General features: G+C 38.5%; 1 protein-coding gene across 3 annotated transcripts; it reads right to left on the bottom strand.

Moving 5' to 3' along the window:
• Positions 1 to 414: 414 nt before the first annotated feature.
• Positions 415 to 14,809, bottom strand: gjc2 (gap junction protein gamma 2). 3 transcript variants are annotated; one of them, XM_044220194.1, is made up of 3 exons: positions 13,799 to 14,802; positions 5,160 to 5,278; positions 415 to 2,762 (listed from the first exon to the last, which is right to left on the bottom strand). In XM_044220194.1, the coding sequence occupies exon 3, from the start codon at positions 2,731 to 2,733 to the stop codon at positions 1,477 to 1,479; it is 1,257 nt and encodes a 418-aa protein (XP_044076129.1). In that variant the 5' UTR covers positions 2,734 to 2,762; positions 5,160 to 5,278; positions 13,799 to 14,802; the 3' UTR covers positions 415 to 1,476. The 3 variants fall into 3 exon arrangements, with proteins under 3 accessions (XP_044076129.1, XP_044076130.1, XP_044076128.1); XM_044220195.1 differs by lacking the exon at positions 5,160 to 5,278 and having other exon boundaries at positions 13,799 to 14,809; XM_044220193.1 differs by lacking the exon at positions 13,799 to 14,802 and having other exon boundaries at positions 5,160 to 5,607.
• Between the last annotated feature and the right edge of the window lie 1,700 nt (positions 14,810 to 16,509).

Raw genomic sequence — 16,509 nt, 5'->3', positions numbered from 1 at the left:
TTGTAAAAAACGATATTCCCCTCCTACCTTAACACTTTACTATACTACTGTAAGTGCGATTCTTCTCATTACAGGTTTACTGCTCCATACATTTCAAAATCCTTCCTAGAGTACACACACTTACGACAAATCTACTGTGGTCAGTAACTGAAGAATCTCAACATGTCTCATAAAATAATATTTAATCAGTTTGTATAAATGAGTCATTTACAATTTGACCAATGGTATATGCTGCTGTATATACAATGTCTTCGTTTTCTTGTTACAAAATATGAAACTTCCTTCCAATAAAACTTAATCGCAAGCTTCTAACTTTGAATTAGACTTCAATAAAAACGTTTCATTTTGCAGTTTCCAAAACATGCCATTGCCATTAGTGTGATGATGCTGAGATGGCTATTATAAAGCAAGAAATCAGAGGTTTCAAATAAGTTTATTTCTTCATGAATAAAATACTAGAACAGTCTTTAAAGTTTGAGGCACTTTGAAGTATGACAACAGTGAAGGCAGGATTAAATATTACACTGAAATCAATTTTAGAAAACATACTGCTTCAATGACAGAAAAACCTAACATGCCTAAACATAAGATAAATGTCAAGCTAATTGAATAGCTAAGGATGGGGTTTCTACTTTAGCCTATGTGTATACTGTATATTCCCAGTTGTAAAGCATGCATCATCTGCTTCAGAAAATCAGTATTTAGTTAAGAAAATAATCAGATTTTCTGTTCACTTATCTCTTCCCCTTCAAATGTGACACTGCAAGACTTTGGAAAATATAGAATAGATAATGGCTTTGCACGCAATGGCTGAAGAACATCACACTGAGCAGATGTTTACCAGAAGAGTCTACAGTGACACAGCCCTGTTTCATTATCTTTATCAAAATATCCACATTTAATCTGTTTCCAGCAACACTCATCCATACTGCATCCAAAAATACTTCCCCAAATATTAAACATGCATCTTTCCAACAACAATCATCATTCTTCAGAAATGAGTCATTGTGCATTTGTACAGTGTTTTTTTCACTGCATTTTCAAATTTGGATTGAGAGTACAATCACACACTTCCAATGTTAGATTTCTTCAAATTAATCCAGTTCAGCGGTGGTCAAGGGTAGATCAGATAAATAGCTCGAAGCAGTCTGTTTATACTTTGACATTTTAACTGGAATTAGAGATGTTTAACTAGGTAAGTACATGTTAATCATGTCCAAAATCTATGGCAAGCACAAAAAGACACACTACAGTAACAAAGAAGATTCGTGATACTGGATTTGATCATTTCTTAATGTGTTTTCTTTTTTATTCCCAAAAACTGTGTACTGTACTCCTTCAGCTAGTGTGATTGAAATTCTTAATTGTTATTGTTCAAAGTCGCATCTCTCACACACACACACATCCTCCAGCTGTGTCACAGTGCAGTCCCGGAGTCCTAAAAGTTTTAGTTAATTTACTAAATTAGATTTATCTCTAGATCCAGACAGAGGTCTTTCCATTTTTTACAATGGTTGCAGCCTTCTCCGTGGCTGATTTCGGCCTTGCTCCTTGTTTCTCCTGGACTGCATTGACTCGATTTTGCTCTGCCATGGTGCCCCCAGATACAGGACTACTGGTTCTGGACGTTTGCTGGTTGTTTTTGGTTTGATATGTTTGAAAGGCCATATCGAGCTGTTCCTGGGCAACCCGTAGGTGCCGGTGTAGGCTTGCTAAATCAGAAGGGATGTTCTCATCTGGGCTGGTGCACTGCTGCTCCTGGGCCACATTGGCCACGTTCTGCTCATGGGTGATGAGGCTGTTGGGGATCCTGCCAGGTTTGTCTGTCTTCATCACAAGGTTGTACCCCGGAGGGGAGGCTGGGATGTTGCGAGAAAACGGGTAGCCGTAGGACGTCCGTCGGCCCCGGTTCCTCTTCATGCGAAGTGTGTCCCGAAAAGTGCCAATTCCCAAGTGAAGCATCTCACATACATTTAGCACTAGACAAAGACAGCTTACCACATACATGATGAGGAGGAAGATTGTTTTCTCTGTGGGCCTGGAGATGAAACAGTCAACTCTGTGTGGACAGGGGACCCTGTTGCATACATATGAAGGACTAACTCGAAAACCATAGAGGAGGTACTGTCCTGCAAGAAAAGCGATTTCAAAAATAGCTCGTGACATGAGCTGAAGAACATAGATTCTCATCAGGCCTTCTTGCATAATTCTTCGGCGACCATCATGTTTTGGTGGATCTTTGCTAGTGCTGCTCACTGGTTCAGGCTTGGCCTCCTGCACCTCCAGCGTATCCTCATAGATCATGGGCTCAGCATCGTCATCTTCATCCTCCTCTAAGACGTCCTCCAGATGGTGGCTGTCTCTCCATCTGGAGTGAGGAGGAGGCCTTTTGCGGAGCCTGTGGTGCTTCCTGCGCTCCTCGTCTGAACTTCGGGCTATCTTGTGGATGGCGTAACCCAAGTACATGATAGAGGGAGTGGAAATCATGATGATCTGGAAGACCCAGAAGCGGACGTGGGAGAGAGGGGCAAAGGCATCGTAGCATACGTTGTCACAACCTGGCTGCTTGGTGTTGCAGGTGAACTTGGTCTGCTCGTCTGAGTAGATGGACTCGCCTCCAACCGCTGTGAGCACAATGCGGAAGATGATGAGCACAGTCAGCCACACTTTCCCCACAAAAGTGGAGTGGTTGTGGATCTCTTCCAGAAGACGAGTGAGAAAGCTCCAGCTCATGTTGCTATAACAAACTTTTCAACTAGAATCTGTAACGAGAGAATAAAGAATTGATTAAGGGATTCGCAGTAAATATTACTTTGTAGTACTATGTTGTAATTGTATATTCTTCTTACAGTTGTATTCCTTGTATTAAATGCCTGTGCTGTTTGTGTGTAGTTGTCTAACCAAAGCAAATCCAATGCAGACTAGGGCTGCAACTAACAATTACTTTCATTATCGATTAATCTGCAGAGAGTAGAAGGTAACACCTTTGAATATTTTATTTGACCACCACTCACACACACTAAACCCAAAGATATTCACTCTACTATCATAGAAGACTAATAAAACCAGCAGATGATCACATTTGAGATGGAACTGGATAATTCTTCGCTTCTTTGCTCAAAAAATGACATAAATGATTAATGGAATATCAAAAGAGTTGCCGATTTATAATTTTAAACCAATTAAATGATTCATATACAGAAAACCTTGTGAGGATGCTGTTTTTTGTTTGTTTGCAGCAGTCTTAGTTTTAATTAGCAATACATCTTACTGTAGTCATCTACACAGTAGTACTTCTTGATGTAGAGGACACATTCATTTTCATTTGATTGTACAGCCAAACACAAGACAATGGCTTGTGTTGATTCATGTCAGTACGTAGGGTGATGTCATTCAGTCACCCTATCTAAACACGCACCATGCAGTATTTCTAATATTCTATTCTAACAGATTGAAATGATTTATGAAAGAGTTGAAATGGCAAAAATAGCAAAGGGAAGCTGAAAACAAAAAGAGAAAAACACTTCTTCCGCCACACACAAACCCACCAGCAACAGCAATCATTTTGATTATAGCTTTGACCCAAGAACACTACAAGAGGGTGACAGACTACAAACACAAATTGAAACTGACAGAGCTCTGAATGTATGAAAAGCCCATTCTGGTGCTCCACTCCACAGAGTGGAGTGCCACTTCAGAACATACTGTACTCTGCGTTTCAACACGTCATGCCAAGGGACACACACACACACACACACACACAGAAACAGGAATGACATGAAACCTCACAGTGTCATACTCTCCTCACAGTCAGAGTCACTACTGACTCTGTGAGGTGAATGAAGCTGTGAAGAGGAGACAGCGTAGCGCTTCTGACCCTTCATTCATAGAGCAGAGCTGCAGAGTTCGTGTCGATCTCATGACTGTGGCACTGTGTTCCCTGGCTTGGGATGTGCCATCTGAGTGAACAGGAGAGGCTTGTTGCTCTGCCACGAGGCCTCCCCTCCAGATCCAGCACTGCTGACGCTGGGGAGGGGTACAGCCACATGGAGACAGATGGAACCTATGGTGAGCAACTCATGTCTGCCCCAGGATGGCATGACAGGAGGGCTGCTACACTGAGGATTTGCACCGAAGTTTGAATTAATCTGTTGTGTATCATAGCATCAACATTATACCTTAACCTTTAATTCTGTTATACAGTACCATTACACCTTGAGTGTTCTTGAGATATCCGCCTGCTGTTGAGCTTGTTATGTTGATTATTTGCTGCCTTGTCTGTCTTTAATTTTCAGTGCTGTTGCATTTTTAACCAGGTCTCCCCTGAAAAGATTTTTTTATGTAAGTTTTAAACATGCCTGTTTAATAAATCAAGATTAGATTGTACTAAAGATGAAGAGTGACACTTTCACATTAAGAGCAGCAATGTAAATAGAACTTAGTTAGTTAAAAACATGTACATTTCTAAAGCTTGAAACCATGTTTGGGTTCATGAATTTTTGCTTAGTACATGTCTGTTGAGATATCAGACAAAGCAACATACTTCAAGTAATAGACATTTTTCATTTATAATGTTTTTTAAATAGGGAAAAACAAGGGCCATACTTTTTAGGATTTAAATGTTTCAGAAATACAGCTTATCTTATTTTACAATATTAGCGACAGATGTATTATAGTTACAGAAAATATAAAAATGTATTAAATACAGTGATTTTTAAATTCCACAAAATAGAGGCAGTTTTTAATAAAGGTGTATTACAAATGGATATTCAGACTGTAAATTAGGGTAACAATATAGACTTCAGACTTCAATACAAGTATAGTTAAGAACATACTGTATGGTTAAGACATATTTTTCAATTGTAGGACCAGATATTTCATCAAATGCAGGTGCAGGCCTAATATATTCTATATTCATAAACATGCATTATATTGTTGGATGAAAATATGACAAGAGCTTCTTAAAACATTGGTTTAATTGCTTTGCCTTTATAGCAGAATATTCATATTTGAAAGATTACTGCAATGGCATGAAATTATCTTCAGTCCACAACAGTCCACAAGTACACTGTAACAAAACTGGATGATATGGCAGGATAGTTGAACAGACACTATCACACAGTTTCTTTAGGGGAAAGTTAGAAACTGAAACAACCCACCTGGAAAAGTTGCACATGCATTTCCCATCCTGAAGGTCTCCTCTGCCCTCTCTAGATATCCCCTGCACAGTCTGATCCATGGAATCCCCCCTCCATCCTAATGTCCTGGCCTTTTCCGTCTTAAAAACGAGAAACAATGACAGAACTTATAAGACTAGACTTTCTATTTATCCTGTTTTCCCACTCTGAAGAAGTGAGGTCTAGCTGCTGTGAGTGCCTCACATTCTGGCTTGTGTCTGGTTTCTATTACACCAGCCTTCTGCCCAAGAAGGAAGTATAAAAAACAGAGAGGCAGAAAAAAATCCTCCTCTGGCAAGTGACCCCCATCCAAGGGTTCAGACTTGAGGATATCGTACTGCAGATTGAAATGAACACCCAGCTGAGGGAGCGTGTTAATCGCAACACAGTCACCTCCCCCCAACGCTCATGTGCGACATTTGCAACACAGATGATGAGGCTCTCTCTCTCTCTTACTTTGTCTCCCTCTCCCTCTCTACATCTCCATCTATCTATATATCTCAGCTTCTTGCAGGTTAATGTCTTCATGCCCTCCAACCATTTATACAGCAACAGCAGTAGTTCAGAAAAAAGGTGATGCATACAGTCGTGACACACTTCACATTTGTAAAAATGCAAAAGGTCATTAAAAACATCCACACCTCTTCCTCTCTCTCTCTCCATCTCTGTCTCACACACACATCAAACACGGTAAATGCAGATTAGCAACCTCTATATTATCTGGCAATTACATAACAGTTTACACTGGGTGACAGTTATGAAAAAACAACTTTGGGGGGACAAAGACAGGGAGTTTAAGGACAGAAGTGTCACTGAGACATAAGCCACCTTGCCTCAGTGCAGATCCGCTAGAATGTAACCAGCAGGTATGCTCAGTCATATCAAGTGTCAAAATATTTAGATCCTCCATCCAGGCAGATGGCCAGATAACAGAGCAGTGGACGGGTCGCAATCTGCGCTCCAGCTACACGTCTTCTCCGACTTGATGTTTATACTTCAAGCTTTCACCTCAGCCTGCCAAGCGCAGTAGCACACGTTGTTACTTAAAGCATGTGATGGATTTTTTTCACATAACAGCAAGAGCGGCTATATGTGGACAGAAGTCTCTCTCTCCCTCTCTCTCTCTCTCTCTCTCTCACACACACACACACACACACACACTTCATTGCATTTTTTTAAAGTATGAAATGGCACAACAAAGTATGGATGAGGAGGTGATTCATGCAAGATTAAAATCGGAAAGGAATTTCTCCATCTCTTTATTCTATGTGCCAGACCTTGCTGTCAAGTTTGGGAAGGGATCTAAACTCAACTACTTTTAATAGAGGACAGACAAACGGGTTAGTGTCTGGCTTGCATTAATGAAATGTGTCTGGTCATTGTCACAGTGACCATATTATTATAATGTTACTTTCACAAGGCCCTCAATAACCCATAGTTATGACCTGTATACAGCTATAAAGCAAAGAATAACGTTCAACAACATCAGTAAGGCCACCATTAATCAGATCTCAGTTTTAACTCAGTTCTTTAGATGATGATGATAAATTCTTGATTTCCTGTGTCTTAATATATTGTAAGAATATTAGACTCTCAAAGCAAAGACAACTGCAGCAAGACACGTCAAGAATGAGACAGTACAAGCACATGAGAAGTCTTTATTCTGTTTGAGTAGTTTGTGGTCTAAAGAAAGCTCTGAGAGCCAGCCAACTGGGCCTGCAGCACCCATCCTCCAGAGGCCTCCCCTCTCAGTCTGGCTGAGGAGATGTGGCGTAGTGTGCACCCCTGGTGCAGCACTGAGGAAAAGGAGATAGGGGATGCTGCTGGAATGACTGTAGCATTTGGGGTTTGGACATGTGCTATCCCTAAGGGACAAATAAGCACGTGTTTTTAAGTTGCAGTGCATTCCTCTCCATCTAAAATTTTCCTGTCATTCAAAAGACACAGATGGTCCAGTGAAGACGGTTGATAAGTGAATATTCAACTAAAAGTCAAATAGGGTTTATTTTCCTAGACAGTTGGTAGAACTTACAAACCATGGTTGGGATTTACAATTAACACTCACTGAGGTTCCACTATCCTCTACTGTAATTGAATGAAATATCTTTGATATTAATTCACAGGTCTTTTTTTTATATACATGTATACAGTGTCTTATAAAAGATGTTTATCTTTTATATATATTCACAGACCTGTATTTTATACAGTTCTGTGTTTAAAGTTATATTTGGTGATACATGTAAAATGACAAGATTTGTTTTCAATTGTGGTTATCCATCTTTATAAAATCTAACATGGCCTAAAAATAAACCTTATTTTATTTTCATTTCTGGTGCTTTTAAGAACTGTAAAGTAATTCATTACTTTATTAATTTATCACTATTTACTTTATTACATTTTATCCTTGTCTTTTATTTTAACTATTGAACAATAGTTCACATTTATCAGTCAGGGATGAACATGGATTACCATTTCTAAATCACCAGACAGTTAATTTCATTGTTCTTTGATGATAGAGTAGCATTTGTGTGATAATGGAAAATACTGTAATTTTTACAAAAAGGGAATTATGAGACGATAGATTTTGTTTATTTTCCCAACATTTAATTAGTCTTTAAAACGGCATTAAATATTTGAATTGCTCAAAGTTAAGTTAAGCAAAAACAAAAGTGCAAAAATACAGAGTCAAACCAATGACTGCCTAGTTTTGAATATGTTGTCCCTGTGTCCTCATTCAGGCTATTCTAGCTTTGGGAAACTGTGGTTCATGTTGATAAATATTGATTGGACTGCCCAGAGCGAGGAAAATATTACAGTATTCCCCTGTAAGACATTGTTTGACATTGCTCTTGTCACAAGGACTGGCATCATGTCACAGCCAAATGAGAGTGTTTAATATTAATTAGGTTAAAGTTATATTTTGTGTTAAATATATTTTCAATTGTGGTAGCATCTGTGAGATACGAACAAATTTCAAAAAAATCTAACAGGACAGCTGACAAATAAACACGACGACAAAGTTTACTTACTTTTAAGACATTTTTTTATTAATGAAAAATAATCAGAAAAATTGCTGCAGTGCTGTATGAGCCATTTCATAAATGTATTGCATTTTTTTGCATGATTTTTTTAGTCCCAGACAGTTTCACCTTTAAGAGGTTACTGGGAGCCGTCAGAGTTTGCAGTGTAGCCGAGTGTTGAAGTGATGCAACATGGAGGAGTGAACATCTCGACAACTCTCCTTGGCCGCCACCAATGTCATCACAAGGGTTTTATCCACATGTATTTACTGAACAAAGTTGATGCGAGCAGACTGGGGGCTGTGGAGGTCTGTGTTTATATAACAGATCAAGCTCCACCATGTGACTTGGATGTGCCCCCCCCCCCAGATAAAAGAGTGACACAAGACACCAGAGCAAAAACATGCAACTTGGTGCTTGGACTCCTCCTCTCTCCCATCTCTCCAACTACTATCATTAAACTGCTCTTACCAGGCTGTGGGGGGCTATCCCATAGGCAGCCTGAGAGTGGTGGCAGTCCCATCTTATTTGTTCATTTTTCTCCTAGTTTCTCAGCCGAGCCTATCCTACCCGCAGGGTGACTGCGTCCCGTGCCAGTTTTACTAAGGCTGGACTCCACTGAAGCAACTGAGATGAAAAGCCTTGAGGTGGATGCCAACAGCTTCCCTCAGCCAGGGCTCTGTGTCTCCCACATATGAGCAAAGCAACTTCTATTTAGTGTGCATTACACTGTTTTATCACTGCACTCACAAAACAATGGACACTTGTTTTCATTATTGATGTACGTTAGTTCAGTTTAAATGTAAAAAAACAACTGCCAGGTATTCCATCATATCCCAAAAATATTTAACATAAAAGCTATGTTATGTTATACATCTAGACTCACTTAAAAAGTTGTATGTCAAATTATTTAAAGCAAATTAAGATACAGAGCAATTTTTAATCGTCTTAAAAGCAGATCATGTTCCACTGGAATGGGCCTGTCCCAGAAGGAGGTTCCATTTTACTGCCCTGAAACACTCTGATCGTAACGATTTGCCATTTAATATATACATCAATGTAGATGCTTTACGTGAGGTATCGGGCTGACCTATAGGGCAGACATCAAAAGCTCAAACACCATGTCTCATTTATGTTTATGTGTTATGAGTAGGAAGTAATAAAGCATAGCATCAGTGTTTCCTCACAAAATTAGACATTTCTGTCATAATTAACAATCTGATATGAGCTGACTTTATGTCAGTTTTCATCAGTGTGCCAGTTATATTTTTCACAGAAACGTTGTGAACACTGGAAAAGTGTGCAAACCAGTGGTTTTGTTCAGCTATTACTAACTAACTTCACCGCACTAGATGTAATTTTCTAATTTCATGTGTCACTTGATTTTAAGTGATTGTTTATCTTGCTGGCAAGCAAATTGTAGCTAAACTGATTAGATGGATCCAATGAAAATACTCTAGTGATAATAATGTCTTAAACTTAACTGTATGCCCTACTCATGTTAAATTAGATCATGAGCAGAGCACAATAAATTAAATTTAAAGCTCTCGGATCACAGGGGTCCCTAAAATATTAAATTAAATTAAAAATAGACATCTTGAAAACAAGGAAGTGACGATAATGTATATCGTTGATAATGTATATTCAAAACCAGGGCCATATAATTACGCTTAGGTGTCGTCCTCTGTATTTTTCCAGAGAACTTGGGGGTTTTAAGGACCTGGAGTTAATTTATATTCTAAAATTAGAAAAAAACAACAAAATGATGGATAGTTTGGATAGGGTGATGGGGGGGAAAATTCAGTATTTCCTCACCTGCATTGTGATGAAGGCTTTGAAACAGCATTTTGACCAATTAAAATGAAGACACAATACATTATAATTGAACACTCAAGTGAATCAATAAAATAGTATTGAGGTCACAAGATGTATGTAATTTTTTATTGTTTTATTCCCCAGTCAATTTTTTCACTCACTGGCTGATGACATTTTCCATCAGGGCAGTAAAATCCAACACACAACTAGCCATCCAAATAAACAAAATAACAGTGCTTTGCTTGCAGAGCTGGAGGGCCTTAATCTTTGACATAATCTTGTCTTAACTGGCCTTGTCATGGGCTGATCTGGGGCAAGCCTAAAGGAGCAGGAGACCTAGTCAGGGTCATTTGGACTAGCAGAGATGTTTACTACAGCTCCTTCTTTCCAGATGCCTTTCTGTCATTGCCCTTCACCAACTCAGTAAACTCCAGACACTGGTAGCAACGCTACAGGATCCCCACTGATAACAGCAATATACTCTCTTTAGCGTACACTCACACAACAAAAGCTCTGATCAAAACTGTAAATGTGCACATACTGTATAGTGTACCAGTCGACACATGACACATTTAAAGCTCAGCTATTAAGCCACTGAAACTGCAAAAAAAAAAAAAAAAAAAAATCTGCTGAGCAAAAGACATAGATTGGGCAACATATTAACCGTCAAAGTCATTAAGTGATTATGTAATAATGTATGCAGTGCATAATCACTAAATAGGTAAAGAACACCTGCTACTGAATACATATTAATCAATATAATAAATAACAATAAAAATTGTATTTTTGCTTGGCAGCCTACATTAGTAGCTTATTTCTCTCCACTTTTGTCAGTGTATGTTTTTATCCACTAGATGGCAATCATGTGTTCAATTATCACAGACTCCTTAGTATCTGTACCCTGGACATTGAACTGTTAGCTGTGGGACTCCGGCCATATTATCTGCCCCGTGAATTCTCACATGCCATTGTTGTGGCTGTTTACAAGCTGTTTACAGGACGGGCCAGAACCACCTCTAATTTCTGAGGAGGCTGAGGTCCTTACAACATCTGCCGAAAAATGCTGAAGATGTTTTAGGAGTCTGTGGTGGCCAGTGCTATCCTGTATTCTGTTGCATGCTGGGGCAGCAGGCTGAGGGTAGCGGACGCTAACAGACTCAACAAACTGATCAGTAAGGCCAGTGACATTGTGGGGGTGGAGCTGGACTCTCTGGCGGTGGTGTCAGAGAGGAGGATGCTGGCCAAACTACATGCCATCGTGGACAATGTCTCCCACCCACTCCATGATGTGCTGGTCAAACAAAGGAGTACCTTCAGTGGAAGACTCATCCCCCCAAAAAGCACCACAGAGCGCCACAGGAAGTCATTCCTGCCTGTGGCCATCAAATCCTTTAACACCTCCCTCTAAGTGTTAGTCTATATGACCCTATGTCATTAAACAGGACATTGATCATTAACATCTCTGCAATACTTGACATAATTGTGCAATATTCTGTGTTAACACTCCTGTGCAATATACTCTTTTAAATTCCCTATTTATTGATATTGATATTTATTCATACTTCTATTACTGCTGTGCAATATCCTCCGTCTCATTATAATCGTAATAAGCTACACTTAACTTGGCAGTTCATGCACTATTACTTTATACCGTATTATTATCATCAACCTGTAAACCCACTTGGTACTTCGTACTTATTTTATTTTATACTTATTTATGCCATTTTCTGCTTAATTCTGAAGGAAAGGACAGTGGATTTCATTTTATAGTGTTGCAGGCAGGCTAAATTTCCTGAAGAATACAGTATATCCGCATGCTGTTGGTCCACAAAGAAAGAAATACTTTTTTAGAAAACATCTATATGGGTAAAATGAAGAGATGAATTGAACTGCCAAATGACCTAAGATAACTGCAGCCAAGAGGTTACCGTTGCCCAATTTATGCTATTGTATGTTGAGCTGGACAGCCAGGTGTTGTTAGCACTTGCTCAGCTTTTCTCAGATGAATAAGTGATGGGTTCTAAGCAGTTCCATTTGGAAGATGGTTCCAACTAGCAAATATCCAGACTTGCTAAGCTCTAAGTTAATGAAAAACAGATGTTGCTCTGAACGGTTAACCTTACCTAACCTAAAAAGTCATAGAGCTATTCAATAGCAGTCTCAGTCTCATCACCACCGCTGATACATCCCACCACAGCAGAGTCATCAGAAAACTGCTGAAGGTGGCAGGACTCTGTGTGGTGGCTGAAGTACGTGGTGTAGATGGTAAAAAGGAAGGGAGAGAGGACAGTCCCCTGAGGGCCCCCAGTGTTCCTGACCATCATGTCATTAAACTGGACATTGATCATTAACATCTCTGCAATAGTTGACATAATTGTGCAATATTTTGTGTTAATACTGCTGTGCAATATACTCTTGTCAGTTTAAAGTGTATATTTATTCATACTTCTATTACTGCTGTGCAATATCCTCCGTCTCATTATAATCTTAATAGCTACACTTAACTTGACAGTTCATGCACTATTACTTTATACCGTATTATTATCATCAACCAGTAAACCCACTTTGTACTTCACACGTATTTTATACTTATACCCACTTGGTACTTAATTTATTTTCTGATCTGTATTATAGTGTATCATATTTTTTTGCTTAGTACTTCTATTCCTGTGTGCACTGACGTGATAGTGAGCTGCTGTAGCAAAAGAGTTTCCCCTCGGGGATCAATAAAGTATTTCTTATTCTGATTCTGATTAGTAACTTTCACAAACATTTTGCAAACATGTTTGACTTTCACAAGCACACTCTGAGGTGAATGACCTGTCACTGACCAGATGAGAGGATAGCAGTCCTGATATGGGATCAATGACCCATTAACATTAGATGGAAAACCAGAGCTGAATCCTTTAGAGCATTTTAAGGAATTTAATGCATCTAATTATACTAGCTGAGGAGTTTAGTGTAGACAGATACTGGAAAAAGTTAATACTGTACAATTTATCTCAATGGTACTGTCATTTATGTCAATATGGCACATAAGCTTTCACTAGAAAGAACTTGAAAAAATATAACTCATACTTAATATGCTTATTTTGCTTCATAGAAACAGTACCATTCAAATTTACAGGACATAAACCAATAACTTGTTTTAGTATTCAATGGTCTACCAGAACCACATATCAATTTGAGCCTCCACAGCAACAAAATAACAGTGCTTGTGGTAGAAAATGACTGCATATGCACACTGTTCAGTCATTGTTACAATAAATAATCTGCTGAATACCTAAAAAGGAACATTGTGATCTTTGGCAGTCTTACAGATGACTCTTGGACTGTCTCAATTTCTTTAACTGGATTTTGGTGTTTACAGCAGAAGACAAGATACAGTAGCTCAGTGCTTGTATCATTTCTAAGGACTCAATGTCCAATTTTTAAAAATGAAACAACAGATAATAAAGTTTGATTTTCAAGGATAAAAAACAAAGCACGAACACAATGTGAGACAATTGTCAGCACATTCAAAACTAAACCTCTCAGCACAATGTTAAACCCCACTTGGGGTCTCTTTAATTACCCTCTATTAAGATTGTACCAAAAATGCATAGATTATTTTCTGCCACTTGACTTCAAGTTGCGTGAGGTTCTACATATCCAGTTGAATTCAAATGCTGGTAAAAATTAAAGCCTTTGTTTATGCATATAAAGCCAACAACTGCATACTACAAGAGCCTTCAGCGTAATCCACAACACCACAGTGAAATAAACACAAGGAAAGGCTGTACCTACCTGTCCATTTGGATAAAGCAGGAGCTTATTCTATGCTTTATGGTAGGTCATCCTGGGCAGGCATCCAGAGGCATCGTTTCACTGCTCGGGCTCAGAAACAGGATGAGAGAGACAATGGGTCATTTTTCTTCAAAACCCCTCACCACCAAGTACAGGCAGGACACTTGGGAGACCAGCATCCTGCCAAAGGCCCCATTGTTCCCCAGCCTGCTCGCCTGCTTTGCCACGACCACTGACTGTTTATTTATTTAATTCAGGATGACTCCTACTACAACCCCATTCATTCACCCAGAAATTAACAGTGACGTAGTTCTGGACCTCCAAAACCTTGCTTTTCCTGATTTAGCTGTGTGTGTGCATGCGTGCATGACATGTGAGATTAGTACCAAAGTTATTACCGGCTATCCACATTATTTCCAACATCATTTTTTTAGGGGTTTAGTCAACCTCCAGTGCATTTCTGGGTTTAAGTAGACATTTTATTATCTACTTAAACATTTCTTCTGATGCATGTTTTGAACATTTGTCGTAAGAATTAACACATTTTCTTTGCCATTTTCAAAGGTTATTTTCAAGGCCAAGAAAGCTTGTGTAAGGCTGTTCCTCATCTGGATGCAGAAGGCTGTTTGTTGTTTTTTGTCAACTGATGGAAATATGGCATGACAACTCCTTTTCCTGATGTGCCATGGCATGCCAAAAACTTGAAGATCACAAAAGATCTGATATTCATTTTTTTTGGCATAATGTTGACCTCTTGACCTCTAATTGTATTACAAATGTATTAGTGTATGAAATTGAAGTTGAACTTACATGTAGAGAAAGTAGCAGCTTGAAATGTATGAAAATAATTAACTTAAAATGTATTTATACATGGAATGCACCTGAAGTCTTCTAAATACAACATACTATGTAAATCAATAGTTCCAGCAAATTTACAAGTTTCAGTATCATAAATACTATACAATCAACTATAAAATAAAAAGATGATTTAAAATGGCTATTTGTCGCATTTATTACTTTATTGTAAGCAACAAACAGCACTAGTTATGAGTAATAAGGCATAAATAGAAAGTCAAATCCATTTTTGAATAATCTCACTACGTAAGAAATTAAGAAATAAAATTGTTGATATGCAACACAATAAATATTTGTATCAACAAGTATTTGTCCTTCCAAAAAGAAACTATAATAATAATGGCAATAATCTTTTTTTTTTTATCTTTTCCACATTGTTTATTTAGCTGCTACTTCTATTCCAGGACATGCTGGGACTTAGGGCTCCCAGCAGGATGCAGTCAATTAATGTGTTTGTGCTCCAAAGCTAAGTGTCACACCACAAACAGCTGTGTGTTAGGGTCAGGCAGAATAGAAACAGCAATATTATATCAGACAACTACCAGCCCATCCGCTGATTTGGACAGTGAACTCTAGTGTTTACTGTTCCAACATGGCTTTCTGGCACCAGAATGTGTGTGAAAGTCCACCTCTATGTACCTGGAAGGGTCATATTTTCAATAACAACATGGGTGTCAAATATATCCTTAGATGACTCAGCCTTAAAGCCCATCCTTGCTCTTGTCATGATCATGAACGTAATATTACGTATTAGGGAAGCTAACATTTTTAGCTATACAAAACTGTTTGACCACTCAAAGAGTGGAATGAACGTCTGTGCCCCCCACATGTTAAGTATTTAGATATACACATTCATAAACATGACATCACAGGATGATTTTACTGGAAAAACACATATACGAGTATGTACTCGTGACTGTGTCTCTCAATACTTGTTTGTAACAAGGTAGCTTGTTACAGTCCACAACTTGATAAGGTCGAACATGTTCATGTTTATGTGTAGGGTCTATAACTTGTGTGAAGCTCAGCATTCAGCAAGCATTTGTAAAAGTATTAATTATTATTTGAGTGAATGATTCATTCATTTAATTGTTTACTTTCCCTAAATTAAAGTGTTTGGCTGCAAAACAAAATTTATCGCAAAATATACACTGTAACCTTATGTAGTTTTCATGAATAAAAAGAAGCAGGGAGCAAAATCACTGCATATTTTCTGTCCCTTAATTTAAAAATAACAAATACCATGGATATAGATACATTTTTAGCCATGCTAGTGTCATGGCTCTATGAATGGCAATGTTGGTCTGTTGGTTGGTCCACCACTTTGGCCCAGACTAAAATAACCATAACTGGATGGGTTGCCATAAAATTTTGTACAAACATTCATGGTGCCAAGAGGATGAATAGAAATGACTTTCGTGATCCCCTGACTTCACCACCAGTATGTCCACATTTACTGGATAGCTTATTACAGATATTCATAGTTCCGGCACAAGGTATCCTGATGACTTTGGTGATTCCCTGACTTTTCCTTTATCGCCACCACAAGGTTTACATTTGTGATTCTGAGTTAAACATCTCAACAACTTTTGATGGATTGCCATTAAATTTGGATCCCCTCACTTTCCATCTAGTGCTATAATTTCAGTTTAATGACCAAATAGCTAAAAAATGAATTACATTCAAGCAAATGTTAGCTTGTTAACATGCTCAACTAGCATTGTGAACATGGAAAACATATAACAAACTGGCTCCCATGAAACCTTGGGCAGGATCAGTGCTGTTAGATGCCAAAACAAAATGAAACAGTTGGCTGTTATCTGGTAAATGTGAATTGCAAACTGGTGTCTGTGACT

Source organism: Siniperca chuatsi, linkage group LG13 (assembly GCF_020085105.1).
Source record: "Siniperca chuatsi isolate FFG_IHB_CAS linkage group LG13, ASM2008510v1, whole genome shotgun sequence".
Classification (NCBI taxonomy): domain Eukaryota; kingdom Metazoa; phylum Chordata; class Actinopteri; order Centrarchiformes; family Sinipercidae; genus Siniperca; species Siniperca chuatsi.
This window is presented reverse-complemented; position numbering and strand designations above follow the sequence as displayed.